At 40.3% G+C, this 16,227-nt stretch overlaps 1 protein-coding gene across 1 annotated transcript in view; it reads left to right on the top strand.

Moving 5' to 3' along the window:
• Nucleotides 1–16,227, top strand: part of MTHFD1L (methylenetetrahydrofolate dehydrogenase (NADP+ dependent) 1 like) — a 139,191-nt gene that overhangs the window by 44,861 nt on the left and 78,103 nt on the right. The window contains exons 17-18 of the mRNA XM_058801095.1: nucleotides 3,366–3,434; nucleotides 10,688–10,799. Of these exons, the coding sequence (XP_058657078.1) occupies nucleotides 3,366–3,434; nucleotides 10,688–10,799 (181 nt within the window). The remainder of the gene's footprint in view (nucleotides 1–3,365; nucleotides 3,435–10,687; nucleotides 10,800–16,227) is intronic.

Here is a 16,227-nt window from a genome sequence, read left to right as displayed (position 1 = left end):
AAACCTAAAATACACATTGACAGATATAAACCATATGCAGAGACAGGCTAGGAATAATAGAAAAAAGATAAATTGAATATTTCATTAAATGAGAAGACTCTTTCCACAAGAGTAATGGATTAAATGTCTGTCCTCTGTAATGGAATATGTTGAACTCTTTGCCAAAATGTGGTGCTCATTGTACAGTATTTTGAAGACTTAATTGCTTTTTGGCTTTTACAGTGAGGTAGAATTCTGATGGACACATACCACATTTTTATGTAAAGCTAAATCAGAATATATGCCCAAGATCAGTATTTCAGCAGATATGAAAAATATTAAATAAATATGTCACTTTTTTTTTTAAATAAGACTTCTTCTCAGCTTACTTGCTGTGCCATACTGTTAACTTTCAGTAATTCTGGGACCAAAAGAAAAAAATAAATAGCTTCGTATTTGCTTATGTAAATGATCTGTCAGCTAGTGAGATTTTGTTCTCTGGTTGATCAGAAACATTGTGTACAGTGTTCACTTCAAACAAAAGGTGTTCCAGTTCTTCTCACATTGTGGTTTAAGGTTTAGTTTTGTTATAGGACTGAAATTACAGAAAGTATTATTATTTTGTTAGAGACTATAGTTTCAATTGAAGGGAAGTTGCAAGTACTTCATTATTTTCCTTTTAAAGAAAAGGGTTTTTCTCTGCCCTTCAGTCTGTGTAGCCTTTATTCATTTCATAGTAGTTACTTTCAATCACTTTCCTTGTCATCTGGTGTTGGCTTTCATTTCCAGTCTTGATAGACTTCAGAGACTGCTCCACTGGAAGTTGCTTTGAAAGTATCTTGGATTTTCATCTAAGTTTGCCTTTCCTGTGTCATGTGTATAATTTATTTTATGCTCTGTGATCCGTGCTGTCCTGGGGAGCATACCTGCCCTGATGGCTGCTGGATAGATGGAAGGAGCATTATTTTCAGGAATACCTGTGATCAATTCCAGGAAGGAACCCAAAAAGTTGAACATCTGTATACAATTGATTCAGAGCCCTGCTTCTTTACTCTGACAGTGAGTTAGTGGAAATCTAATGATCTTTGGGCTCTCACAAGCTTAATTGGTGTGCAAGTGTCAAAGCCCCTAATTCTTTTATAAGAAGTTTACCTGTTTTGAATTGGAAATAGGAACCTGATTCCTTAAACAGCTTTGTGAATCAGATCCAGGACTTGGAGTGAGCTGTAGGAATTGTATATTAGATACTTGGAGGATTGAGTATACAAAGAAATGAAAACTTTGTTCTCAGTCACGTCAGATAGGTATGAAAACCTAAAAAAAGTTTGCTTAGCTTTTAAGGACTGCTATTGACACCAAACCTGGTTAAGAACCATGGGAGGCACAAGATATGCCTATTGGAGTATTTACATCTTTTTTTCTTTGCTTTCAGCTTCAGATAAAGTGAGTTGTTGTGTCCAGAAGGTGTGTCTAGTATTTCCAAAATAATGCATTAGTAATATCTCCCAAAAAGTTCAAATGGAGAGGAAGTGGTTTTTTACTTCACTGTTTTTATCAGATTGGTGAAAACATCAGAAAACAAAGGAGACAGGATTTGAGCCATTATTATCTAGAAGGAGCAGGGGAGGAGGCTGGGGAAGAAGTGTCCTGATTTTATTTTTCACTTCTTCTTTCCCCAAGTCTTCTTTCCAGTAGGTCTGATCCATGGCTGCTCAGGTAGTTATTCCTGCTGTTGACCACTTGAAAGACCAGATGTAAAGTTTTGCATTTGGCTTTTTTTTTTTTTTTTTTTTTTTCCCTCTAGATGAGAGTATTTGGGTCTGTAAACAACATAGCACCAGGCTGTTTTTATGGAGGTGGTGTAGTCTCACTATTTTGAAAGAGCTGGAGTGCTTATGTTTCCTTGCATTTTAATCCTAACTTCTAAAATCAACATCTTAAGAAACAGCAATCTAATTCAGAAGATGAAACACTATGCTGTTTTCCTATCAGTTTCTCATATTATATCTTTGTGGATCCATTGGGTTTTGTAAATAGTGGGAGATGCAGAGTGCAAAGACAAATCTTTTCCTTCTCTCTCTCTGCTTCACAGCCCTCCAAGGAAACACTTGCTATGCATCAGTAGAAGCCAGTTTTACTGTTTTGGTTTCAATTCAGTTTTATCTGAGGCCAAATATTCTGCATCATTTTCCTCTGAAGTCTGTGCTCAGAAGTGATCCTCAGAAAGGGGAAATTTGTATTTTATAAAATACTGCACTTAATCATCACATACTTGTATATCTTATCTGTTGCCATCAAAATTTTCATGCAGACTTTGATTTCTCAAATTTGAGGTTAGTTGACAAAAGCTGTGTTGGGAATTATAAAGGCACTATTTCTATTGCTTTTCTTTATTTGAATATTATTGCTCATCTCTTTATAGGAAACTTGGATACTGTACCCATGTTTTTTAATCTTCATTTTAAACAATTTACAGCAGCTAGGATTTTTCTTTGGTTTTCATGTTTCTTTTCAATAGAAAAATATATTCTTATTTTTTTGCATTCTCTGGCAAGTCTATGAGCCACTCTTTATAACACTGCTGTGGTTTTTTTGAACCATGATCTAGTTCTTTCAAAATGAAAACCATCATCTCAAAATCAAAGTAATACAAGAATAAATTTGGACATATGCTGGTGGTTTCTAGAGATCACTCTTCATAAAACCTGATAGTGATGTGCACACTTTGTAGCCTTTTTTTCCCCCTACAATGAGCATTGAAATTTGGTGTAGAGGTTGTTATGACTTTTATTTCTTTTAAGGTTTTTAAGGTCAGTCAGTGTGAAATTTATACTTCAACAGAATTTTTAGGGAGGAGTAAAGTTTTTTGCAACCAAAATGCAGGAGTTTGCTCAACTCCTTTTGTGATCTCACCATCACAGTAAGGCACCTCTAACTTTTAATCTTGTGACGTATTTCTTATCTGCCCCTAGTAAACTCTGAGGGTGCTTTCATCCTGTATCTGTTATGTATATATTTGTACAAGTCTTGAAAAATACTCTTTCTGTTTCTGCTAGCTATTGATTTATGCTGTAGATTCTGTCATGAAAGAAATACATCAGTCATTTTTTTAGGCAGTTTTAGCAAGCTGTTGCCTTCTTGCTTTCTCAGGTCTCAGTGGCCTTTGGCACTTCATCTTTTGTTACCTTGAACATCCTCATGCTGATCACTTAACTCTGTTTCTGATCTTTCCATGAAATAGGACAAAGAAGTTACCTGTTGCCTTTTAAGTGTATTCAGAATAAAATAATTTTTGTTTAGACACACTGTAAATACAGACTTTTAGAAGTCTCGAGATAATATTTAAATAAATTGACTTCCTTATAATGTGGACTCTTGTCTTTTAGGGAGTTACTGGTGCTTTGGCAGTTTTGATGAAAGATGCAATTAAGCCCACGCTAATGCAGACATTAGAGGTAAGTATGGCTTATGATACCTGCCCTTCTCCAACTTTCAAATTCTGTGAAATTTGTCCTGATTTCTGTGCTGATCATGCTTCTCTTCAGCAGCTGTACTTGACTTTCAAAGTTGAAGCCAGGGTCTGATCCATAAAAGCATTCTAGCAAACATTCATTTCTTTATGTTTAACTATTCAACTCTATCTGCATTTATATTTTTTGTTGTTTTTTTCCTTTTTTGAGATCTGGCTATAGTCATAATTTTACCTAGTGTTGCAAACAAGCTGCAGTGCATTGTTGAGCTGCTTGTGAGCACAATGGGAGGCAGGTTCATCTTCTAAGTCACAGGTTTACTACTATTTCCCACCTCCACACAGGGAAGTGTCCTTTTTGTGTATTTCTTTGTATGTTCCCATGACAATTCTTGCAGAGCAGCATTTTGTGTGGGAAAAGGTGCTTTGCTGTGGCCATTCTAATCCGTATTACAGTTTGTGCCATTCAAAGTCACAGGAGGGTCCTTTCAGCTGTTTATGCATTTTCAAAAGATGGCTCCCAGCCCCCCTATTTTGCCACAGTGCCTTCATGGACTAAATGAAGCTTTCATGGGCTATGAGAGGAATGTTTTACACCTACCCCAAAAGCTTAAAGAATGTAGAATTGGTGCAAGCTAACTTTGTGCCTGGGCAATCTGGTATTGACGTTTTCATGGGGAACTGATGAGCAACATTCAAGGGGAGAAGGAGAAAGAAAAATGAGAAAATAATGAAGCAGCCTTTGAAAACAAATGCACTGGGAGAAAAATGAGTGTATATATATTTTTTCATTTGACCATCAAAATTACATAGCTGGAATATTTCACTATGACTCTTGATATGATGAAAAGTTGAAGAATGCAGAAAGATACCAGTGCAATCACCAGTTGATAAAAATGTCTCATTTTCTACAGCATGTTGAAGCTATAACTACTATATTTTTGCTTTTGAGTTTGGATGGGGACAACTTCCTAGTCTTGGGGGATATTAGGAAAACAGAATTTAAGTCTGTGTTATTTTATTATAGCCATCTTAATTATTTTCCCCTGCAAAGGAAACCTGTTCTTTCACGTGGCTGTCTGAAGAATGTATGTGTGTGTGTGATAATTTTAATATAACATCCAATAGGAGAAACTGGAGGTCAGATAGCATTGAGAATGTCATGGCCAGAGCTCAGTATTATAATCACCACTCAGATAACATTGTGTGTGTTAAGCACCAGTGACAAGGTAGCTTTGATTCTGACTGTTTAGTCACTCTATTTGCACTTTGCATATCTGTTGGAAAATACTGTGGTTTTGTTGCAGTGTTCTGAAAGACAATTATAAATGTCAGAAGAGATTCTTTTGATCGGATAGGCATTTGGTTCTGGGACTTGCATGCATTTATTTTTTGCCTGTGCTTCTTTATATTCACATTTCTATGCAATAAAATTCCTGCCTTTTATGTGGTATTCTTTTCTAGTCTAATCTATGCTATGGCTGAAACATCTGCCAATTTTCATCAAACACTGTTGCTTGTTAGCAGGACCCTGACCACATTACCCAAAGATTAATTTTCTCCCTAAATTCTTCTCACAAAATTATTTTTAAAACACCAAACCAAAGCAGCTCAGAAGACTCCTTCATGCTCCACTCCTCCACTTTGAGTCTTAAAGATGAATTTTTGTCACCCTTTGGATACTTGCTGGCTTGCAGGCTAATGTGAGTTACCTATCCAAGTAAAGGAGATCCCCAGTTTATCTAAATATTTTCCAAGCTAGTGCTGTGCTTTGGCTGAGGTCCTTCTGGGCTGTGCCATTGCTCTCATGTAGAATCACAGACCCTGCTGAGTTAGAAGTGACCCCCAGGGAAAACCAAGCCCAGCTCCTGGCCCTGCAGAGCACCAACCCCAAGAACCACACCATGAGCCTGAGACAAACACTTGTTGAGCTCTGCCAGGCTGGTGCTGTAGCCACTTCCCTGGGGAGCCTGTTCCAGTGCCCAACCACCCTCTGGGTGAAGAACCTTTTCCTAGTATTCAACATAAACCTCCCCTGACTCAGCTTCAGGCCCTATCACTGGTCACCAGAGAGAAGAGATCAGTGTCTGCCCCTTCCCTTCCCCTCACAAGGAAGCTGTAACTGCAGTGAGGTCTCCCCTCAGTCTCCTCCAGGCTGAACAGAGCAAGTGACCTCAGCCACTCCTCACATGGCTTCACCTCAAGGCCCTTCACCATCCTCATGGCCTCCTTTGGACACTCTCTAATGGCTCGATGTCTTTTTTTACACAATGGCACCCAGAGCTGCCCCCAGCACTGGAGGTGAGGCTGCCCCAGCCCAGAGCAGAGCAGGACAATCCCTCCCTTGCCTGGCTGGCCATGCTGTGCCTGATGCACCCCAGGACTCTGTTTGCCTTCCCGGGGATGCAGTGCCCACTCTACTACTGCCTGAGCTGTTGCTGCTCTTGAGCTCTCTTCATTATTTTTAATTCTTCATCTGAATAACTGTAAGAGGTGCTTTTAATAGCTTCAGTTTGATAAAGGAAAAGGAGGGGAACAAGGAGGATGTTGTGCCCTGCACACTTGAGTGTACTCTAGTGCTCCACTTGGGAGTTTAGAGCCCTCTAGCATGCCAGATTTTAAGCCAGACTTATCCTAGACTACACCACCCTGGGGTGGTAGATGTAGTAGTATTTTTTCTGAGTAATGCCATCTTTCTGATGAATGTGTGAATTGCAAATCAGAAATGAGGATAATGAAACCTACATTACACTTGAAATAAACCTAGTAAGTAGCATCCAAAAGTTAGCATCTTAAGTTTCCAAAGAGGTTACCAGTAGTAATTGGGCAACATAATCCTAGTCCCTTTGGGGAGAACAAGTTCTTCATAAAGCTGTAAGGGCCTTTAGCAACAGCACCACAATTTGACAACAGAAAAATTAGAAATAATCCTGCAGCACATAGGTGGTGAAAAAACAGATTAATATTATTACAGAGAACACAGATATAGCTCAGAATGTGCCATGGACCTGTCTGGCAATTAGGGACAAAACTGTTCACCAAAGTAGATCTTCCAGATCACTTTGGAGAATGGCAAAAAGACTGCTGGATGAGGGAGAGCAGGAGTTCTGGATGACTGAGTTGATTTGGCATAATTTGTAAGTCATGGTGACTGTGGGTAGCAGTGACTGGAGGGAGCCATTGCAGAGAGAGTAGGCAGATAGAAGTAGCCAGTGCAGCTGCACTCCTCCGTGGTCTGGCCACAAGCCTGTGGATGGCAATTGTGTTAAGCCATGGGAGTCTGAGGAGTTGCTTCTAAGGGCCTGTGAAAAGGGAGAAGAACAACACGCTCAGTAGATTTCCACCAACTTTATATGATGTCTGCATGCACTGGAGAAGAGGCTTAGAAGGTCATAAATCAAAAATTACCAAATGTCAGTCCTGCGTGGAACTGAACTGGCAACTTATGTCAGTGCTTTTTTCATATATGAATTGATGTGTGGTTTAATTTGCTGGTTTTTAAAGAGGTTTCTTGGTGGGTTGCTTTCTGTCACAGTCCTGCTACTCTGACACCAGAAATTCTGCCTGAAAGTGTTACTGATTGACAGTGTTTTATATGCAGGAATGACAGTAAAAATCTGAAAATGGGAGACACAGGGCACTCCATCTACAATAACCACAGACTTTGGTGGAGCTTACTTATATCCAGTGCTGTAGAATTGAGATTACTTTGTTTGGAATGTACATAATGATTTCATAGTGTTTATCTATGTTCCTCATGACAGATTTGTTCTCCTGTCGACTGATCCCTTAATGTTCAGCATTTATTTATACCATGCGTAACAGAGCAGCTGCTCTATGGGACAGCCCTTTGTAGTTGCAGGCTGGCTGCTCTGGGGTGGTTTGTTGTGTTACTTTTGAAGTGCCACTCACAGTAAAGATGAGAGAAGAATGGTAATAAGTATTATAAACATCCTGCTAGTGGCCAGATAACTTCAGATATTTATTGACATTCAGGGTTTATTTTCTTTTACTGAAACTTGGATAATAATATTTTCTATACTGAAAGCAGTCAGCAGAATGCATCCCTGTGCCACTGTTGGGTTCTCCATATAGTTTGTTAAGAGTGTAGCAAAAACAAGTGGGACAGATGGACTGGCACAGTCACTAAAGCTGGCCTGAGGAGACATTGTTGTCCCTGTTCCAAGGTGTGCCTGAGGCTCCCAAGGTCCTGCTGGAGTTCACTCTCTTCAGTACCTAGGCTCTACTTTTATTCCAGGATTGCTCTTGTAAAAAACATTCCAATTGCTCTTCCTTTCCTTCTGGTGGATTTCAGAGTTCAGGGGAGCATCTGTCTCTGCCAGTGATTTAGTAGTATGTTTGGATTTCAATTTAGTCATGGGAGCCTCTTGACTTCCAATATTCTGGATTTTGGATCCTGCAGTCCACATTCCCTTCCTATCCATGTTGTGTGGATGAACTCTTGGAAGCGCAGTAGCACAGGCAATGTGGGAGGAGACCCTTCTGGCCCCTCTCTTTGCATGGGTGCTGCAGTGTGTGCCGGGCTGCCCAGTCACTGCCAGTGGCTGTGGGTCCGTGCATCACATCTGCCCCATGTGTGCTCTGGGCTCTAACGAGACCAGTCCTGTGATTGCTTGCCACAAGAAATTAGGGGTTAGAAGAGTAAAATTAGTCTTACTGAGTAATAAAAGACAAATTGGAAAAAGCCTTATGGATCTGAGTCTGGTAGCTGGAAATTTGTGGCCCTACTTATTTGAATGCCAAATACTGGATTAAAGTAGAAGTAAAGCTTCAATTTAGTTTGGTGAAAGTTGTTTGCATTTGATTTCGTATGTTACAAGCTCTTTGGGATAGGGATAACATATTTTGCATGGCACCTATTAGTCTGACGCCCGAGTAAGAAGCTTTGAAGGCACTTGTAGTTCATGTTAAGTTTTTGTGTACCTGTGTAAAATCTCAGTTGATTTTGCAGCATGTGTCCATTAGCAGATAGAAAACAAGAAAAAAAGCTAACCCACAGTAAGCACTATGTTATGTTTATAGTGATCTACATCAGTTCTCTTGTTACAGGGCACGATTTCTCCTTAATTTACTATTTTGGCTCCTGTTTCTACTCTAACATGTACGAGGCAGTTATCTGACTTGCAGCTTAATTGTGTTGTTTCTGGAGAACAGCCCCTACCCATGTGTGTGCATGTGGCAGTGGCTAAAAAGTTGCTTGTCTTTCCTCTGAGCAAAACAATTAATTATATGCTATTACTTCCAAGGAAGCAACAATAAGAGATGCTTTTTGTTCATATATCATTTTTGTATATGATTTCTAGTCATCATTACTAAAATGTCCATGTTTTCTGTAAAACACCACTTAGATTACAGCAGTGAAATGGAGATTTTCATATGTAGGTTGTTTCCTTAAGTTACTGGTGGCTGGGGGAAGGGAGGAGGAAGAACCAACTTGTATTTTAAGGTTAATGGTTTCCAAGCTGTGGTTCAGGGGACTATTAGATGTGCCCTGCAGCTGATCCATAGAACTCTGTCCTCCTTAACTGGTGTTTCTGGCCAAAACTTGAAGGAGGTTGCCTGGTAGGTTGTCTGAAATTTTGAGGGCTGGCACTATCTCCTAGTACAGAATGTAGAAGAAGATCAATGGAAATAATGTGAAAGTGTCTGCTTACCTTTTCTTTAACTAGCTGGGTGCTTTAAGATGCACAAACACAACAATGGGCATTTGTTTGCCTAAGTATTTCATAGTAGAACAGCTGAAGTGACATTCTTCTGTCTGATTGTGTATTCTGTTTTAGAGAAAAAAACAACAGTTAATGTAATCTCACCTAATCCTAATCCCTTTCTGAGAATGCTTATTTTCTAATTTCTCCTTTCCTTTGGGTCCCTGCCAAAAATATAAAAGAGAAGCTGAGAACTGCTTTCCACCTCACAAATTTCCTATACATAGCTAATTTGCTTACTGCTTGCCTCTCCTTTCTCTGGTTTAGATTGGAAAACCAATCTAAACCAGAAAAAGGAGAGGCAAGGAGTATGCCATTAGACATAGACACCATGTATTTGTATTTACACAGGGAAAATCAGCTCTGTCAATTTTCCCTGTATGGTGTTTAGTGCAGGACCTGGGCTTCCAGCAGCAGGGAATGCGTTTTCCATTGTGTCACTATACCCACTGCATGTCCCTTGCCATCTCCCTCTCCAGCTCCTTGACCCCTGATTCCGGTCCCTCATCACTTCTGCTGGCTCCCCTGCCAGCACAGGAATGGCTGCTGCAGCCAGTGAGGAAAACAGGGGCACACAGGGCTGGAGCTGGGCTCTTCCCTGGGTGTCTGTAGTGCTGCATTTAGTGCTTGTAACAGGATTGTGCCAGAATAGCACACCACAGTATTTGAGCTGTGGAAATGTGAAACATGAACTAGTACAGGGTGGGGTGAGGAAGTTATGTAGGTTTGCACTACTGTTCATTACCTTTCTAGGAATGAAACAGGCAAATGAGGTCTCAAGCACCTGAGATGTTCCCCTAAGTTGTCTAATAGCATTTCCTTGCTATATGTGCTTTGATAAGTCTGAAAAATTATTGAGTTTCTTACATAATGTGCTGGTTTGGCCTGGGATAGGCTTAGTTATCTTCACATCAGCTCGTCCAGGGCTGTGTTTTGGATTTGTGCTGGAGACAAATGCCATCACTTGGCATTTGTTGGTAACACAGGAATGTTTCTGTAATTGCTGAGCAGGGCTTGCACAGAGTCAAGGCCTTTTCTGCCTCTCACCCCACCAGCAAGCAGGCTGTGGGGTAGGCAAGACATTGGGAGGGGACACAGTCGGACACAGCTGACCCCAGCTGGGTATTCCCAATTGTGTGGCGTTGTGCTGAGCTTACAAAGCTGCGGGAATAAGGAGGAAGGGGGGACATTTGGAGTGATGGCATTTGTCTTCCCAAGTAACAATTACACATGATTACACATGCTTTCCTGGGCTGAACTCCTGCCTGCCCATGGGAAGCAGGAAGGAATTCCTTGTTTTGCTTTGGTCATGTGTGTGCAGTCTTTTCTTTACCTGTTAAATTGGCTTTATCTCAAGCCATGAGTATTCTGACTTTAACCCTTCTGATTTGCTCGCCCATCCCACTGATAGAAGAGTGAGTAATCAGCTGTGTGGGGCTGAGTTACTGGCTGGGGTTAAACCATGGTGTCTATACATTGAATTACTTACGTATATTTTTTTTTTATCATCCAGGGAACACCAGTATTTGTTCACGCTGGACCTTTTGCTAACATTGCACATGGAAATTCTTCTGTTTTGGCAGATAAAATTGCTCTTAAATTAGTTGGAGAGAAAGGATTTGTAGGTAAGTAAATATTCAGTTTATTGTATTATGATCTATTAGCATATTGACAATGATGCAAACGAATGGAAAAATTAGCAATAAATGGTAAGAACACTACTTCATTATTAATATCAGTATAAAATAATCTTAAAGTGAATGTGTAATAAGACAAAAGCACTTCTTCTCTTACTCTGCTTTTTGTCTCAAGTCCTGTCACTGTGGTCCTGTCACCATGTCTGACTCACAAGTGACCTGCTCACTCCACAAGGTGGCTGAGCCAGTCAAATGACTGGATTGCATTTAAAGAGATGTCCTGTTGTTCTTTCTATTAGCATTCATCTGGCCTCACTTGATAAACCACCAGAAACCATTCTTTTTTTCCCGATGAATTATTTTTCTACCAGTTCAGTAAACTCAGTCAAATCAGAGGTCAGGTGTCCCTGAGCCAGTGCAAAGGCAAGGTAAAGAAAATATTAATTCTGCCTCATTTTGTGGCTGTGAGCCATTGGGTTGGTCCAGCTGCATTGTCAAACCTCACCGTGAGGCCCTTATGTTCCCATGAAAGCATTTGAGTGGGCTGACTCTTTTTGTATGAGGAATTCAGCCTTCACAAGCAACAATAGACACACAGAGCTTACAGTTGCAGGCAAAATAAACTCATGGCTGAACAATGAACTAGCTTTTATAAAAATTGTTGTGAGTGTTTAAACCTTAGAATTAATTAAATAAAAGAGGCATTGCAGCCCCTTCACTGGTGATGCCTTTGCACTGCTGCAGCCATTCTTTTCTGAGTCCTGAACACCCAGGTTGGATTACCTTAATCCTAAAGCTGAAGTTTGAGTACCTGTGGAACAGGTTTGAGTACCTGTGGAACAATGGTCTTGAAAAGATGCAGCAATGTGAAAAATGAGGTTTATTATGCTAGCCCCCTTAAACTAGTAGAGAAACATGCATGTATATGCTTATGTCATACCTAGGTACAGGAAAGGATTGTTTTTTACAGTGTTGTACATCTTAAAGGTCTGGTTTTTTCCCTCTATTAATCAACATCCATTCAAAGAAGAACATTTTGCATTCTGAATACATTTATTTAATGACAGTTGAATTCCTGTTTCATTGGGCCATGTTCATTGTTACATGGCTTTGTGGAATGAAGAGCAAAAGAATTTAGGGTAGCTAACATTTTTCATAAGCCACGTGAAGTGACTTTGTTTCTGCAGTGTGCAATCTTTTCAACTGAGGAGTCAGTTGTGTATCAATTGAATGAAAGTAATGAAAGTATGCTGGCGACAGTCTTGAGTCTTGATCCAGGTTTCAGAGTCCAGAATGTATTGCCTTCGATTTGGATTCCCTTCCATTGAGTGTGTCCCTCAGGCACAGAGAGCATATCCTTGCATTTCTTGTGCTTTTTTCAGTCTTATCCACCTGTTTGTCTTTAACGCTCTTTTCTGCTTTGTTTGTCTTTGGCTTCAGTTTCTCTGCTGGGAGACAAAGCAGCGTAGCTTCAATATAGGAAAACCTTTGTGTGTTGCCAGCTAAGGGCTCTTGTTCAGATTCTATTCCACAGAACACAAATCCCCATGAAACTGGTTTCAGAATAAGACTGCCTTTGCTCTGCAGAGCCAGGAACTTCAGCATGATTTGTGGTCCTTTGTTAGAATATTAAAAGCAATAGTTTTTAGAGTGGCCTACTTAAATAAACTTTTCAGGTAGTCACAAGTGTAAATATTTGTTCTAATGGTTGTAATTACCATAAGCTTTATGGTTTAAAAAATTACATTTTTTCTGGTAACTAGTCAGAGCACTTGGGCAGAGACAGCACTGGTTCATTAAATAGGGTAGGACAGAACAGTTTATTAAATACTGTCCTGTCCTACCCTACACAGCTGAAATCTAAATGACAGCTCCAAAGTGCTCACCAGTCCACACTAAGGTGGCATCCATACAGATGGAGGGCCCAGTGCCTTGTGAATCTGCATGGCAAAGCAGGCAGCAAGAAACTTCACTGCATTCCTGCTCACAGGAGTTTGCCTGAGCCTTCTGTGGCCATTGAAATTCCAAGGGGAAAGCTGATCCTCTAGTTAATTCAGACAGCCAGGGTGCAGGACAGCTATGCTGCAGTTAGGGAAGTAGCTGAGTAACTTCATTCACTCCTGCTAAAAGTAGAAGTTTTCACTGTTTCACATTTCTCTTTTGGGAGTGTTCTCATGCGTTAGCTCTGGCACTCATTAAATCTTGTATGAGCGATTACAGCCCTGCCATGTCGCTTAGTTATATAAGCTCAGGAAAGAATTCAAAAGGTGCTAGGAGTAGAGTAAGGTATCTTGCAGAGCCATGTGGCTAGGAGAGACATTTGAGGGACCACAGGCTATGAGATTACTCTCAGCTGCATCCAAAGCAGGAACATTAGAAATCTGTGACATATTCTGCAATTAAATTACTTTCCTGAATAGTAGAATCAATATCTGAATGTACATACGTTAGCTCATTCACTGTGAGATGGGATGATGATATAGAAAATATATAATTAATATATTTTTTGTTTTATATATTTAGTGTTTACATCTATTTCTTTTTTTTTTTTTTTCACTTACACCACATTTATTTTAGAGCAGAATTTCCTGTTAAGTGTGCGGACAGTACTGAGGAGAACAGCATGGTTTGAATTTGCAACACAGTTTTACAAACACAAACTTTTCTAGTTCTCTGTCCTGGTTTGAGCTCCCTCCTTCCTGCAGCTGCCTGTTTCCAGTCCCTTGCAGCCCCTGTTTCACCAGCACACCTGTTCCCAGAGCCACCTGACAAGCTCAGCTGGACACTTGGTCTCGATTGAAAACAACTACAACAAAAAAAGCCTTTCCTTCCCCCTCAACAGACAGTGTCTGGGCAAGCAACTTTGTGTGACAGGGGAAAGATGAGATAATGCCACATAAGATGGTGTTTTTGCTGGAATAAATATTTATAGTATTAAAGCCTCATTTGGAGCTTTCAAGTGCCAGTATAGCTACTGTGGCTGCACTAGCTGACCAGACTGAGCCTGCATTGCCAGGGCAGTTAAGCCTGTCTCCTTTCTCAGCCTGTGCTCAACTGTTTTTGCATGACATCCCAGCAGAAACCTATTGCTTTTTTTGTTGGCTTGGTTTTCTGCTGACTTAACACAGAAGCAGTTCAGCCCAGAGTCACAAAAACACCAGATCTGGTGCAGGAGAGGGTGAGCTGGGACAGCCAGCAGTGAGAAACCAATCTGTTGTGAAGATCCAATTACTTGTGTGACCATGTGCCATGGCCAAGGGAAAAAAAAAAGAAAAAAAAAGAAAAAAAAGAAACACTCTCAAAGTGTTCTTTTAAAATTTATTTTTAAACCTTACTTTTTCTCTCTACCCTGCATTGCCCATTTCTCTGCTTGCCTTTCAGCTGGAATGGCATCGTGCTGTGCCTTTTGAGTAGTGTCAAGTAACAGTGATGTAGGCAGTCTGCTTTAAAGAAAATATAAATGAAATTTAACCATTGAGTCCTGTTGTGAACTCTCCCTAACTGAAGGGTTTCCCTGCTTCAGTTTCAGCTATCCAAGTGAATCACAGGTCTTCATTAGGTTTAAATAGCTTAAGCCTTTTAGCTCATCTTTTTCTTTCTCTCTTTCCTGAGCCTGGTTGCTATGTACCAATAACTCAGCCTTTTTGCTTTAATTTTGAGTTCTTGGTATGCGTTTTGCTCCTGAACTTTAGGTGTGATGCTGTAGCTGCCACTGCCTGGTTTGCACTTGTTTGTCCTCTCAGCCTCTTGGTGTTTCCCTGCTGGTTAGCACCACTCGCCCTGGCCCTGCTGAGAGCAGGAGAGGCCCACTGAGGAGAGGGCTGCAGGCAATTCCTGCATGGGGAGCACCCACACTGAGGCACAGTGAATGTACCTATCATCACACCCTACAAACTGTAGGGTTTGTGTTCAAACTGTAAGGTTTGAACTCGGGGCTTTTCCTGAGCTGTCAGACATTACTGCACTATACAACTCAACAGATTGCCCTGTCCATCTCTTTCATCCCTTCATGTTCAGCTGAAGAGAGGGTTTATTGCAAATCAGAAGTCAAGTGAAGCATGAGCAGATCCTTGGAATCCTAAAGCAAAGTTCTTCTCAAGTTTGTTTTTCAGGTTTGGACTTTATGGTTGTCGATTGTTTTCTTTGCTACTCCCGATAAGCACATCACATTTGATGCTGAGAGCATGCTGTGCTGGGCAACCTTGTCCTGGTGTTTTTTATCAGGTGACAAGAGGGGAATTATTGCAAACTGTTGCTGGCTTAAGAAAAGTCCACTTTCTATTCCTTTCTTTAGTTGGTACACTTGATGTAATTGGAAGGAATTTGTAGACACAGTAAATTTTTATAAGCCAAGTAATTGACTCTTTTTATTGTGTTGGTACTCTGTTGGTTAGAGTAAGCTAATGATGCTAGCTGTTGTAAGTATCTCAGTACATACAAAGTTTTATTTCAAAGGCTATCCATTTTACATACTCTCAGAGCAGACATTGTTTAACAAGTTTATAAAGCACCTTATAAAAACTCTATGTGTTTAATACACTAAGTGAATAATCTTCAGTAGATTTTTTTTTAATGTCATAAGACACTTCAATCCATTTTTTTGTGTACTCTTTTTCCAAAAAAGGAAATAAAGCCCAAATACTTTGGCTAAACTTCTCTTGGCGCGACTAGTAATGTGATATTATTACATTTAAATGTCAAGTTCAAGGATTTATTTTTAATTTTTTTTTGCTTGATATCATTAGAAGGAGATTCCATGCAGTGACCCTCCAGAAAGCTTTAATTTTTAAGAATCTGCCCAACATCTTTGTAGCTTGCATTATTTAATCTCTGACTTCTTCACTCTTACTTTCAGAAAAAACCCCAAAATTTAGCGTGATTGCATTCCAGGATGTTGCTCTCTGAACAATGTGGCTGTTCCTGTTGAAGTGTTAAAGCAAGGCTAAGGTTTCATGGTATGGGGTGGTTGAGAGCATTATCAGTGTAGGTGTTGCTTGCCTACTCTGACCTAGTTTGTGTACTGCAAACTAGAATTAGGGTGTTGAGAACTTTACAGTATTTTCTCTGACCCCATTCATAGTGCAGCTGCTCGAGCAGCTGTGCTGGGCACAACTGTGACAGTGGGCTGGGGGGAGGGAAGGTGATACTGTGTTAGCTGGAATTGCTGTGAGGCTCTTAAAGTCATGGTCTAATAATACAAGTCCCAGTGGTACCACAAACTGCAAAATAAGATGCCATTACTGCCAGAAGATCCGTGAATCTGTGCCCTTCACTTGTGAGTGGTGGGGCCATTCACATCCAGGCTGCCCTTTTTATTACTTTCCTCACAGCTGCTGAGGTAAAAAGTGAACTCCATTGCTTTCACTTGCTGTAAAGTGGGAACAAAAGAATCATCTCCTTCTGCATGCTTTTAAAA

Source organism: Ammospiza caudacuta, chromosome 3, assembly GCF_027887145.1.
Source record: "Ammospiza caudacuta isolate bAmmCau1 chromosome 3, bAmmCau1.pri, whole genome shotgun sequence".
Lineage (NCBI taxonomy): Eukaryota > Metazoa > Chordata > Aves > Passeriformes > Passerellidae > Ammospiza > Ammospiza caudacuta.
Note: the sequence above shows the minus strand (reverse complement) of the source record. Positions and strands in the feature narration are given on the sequence as shown.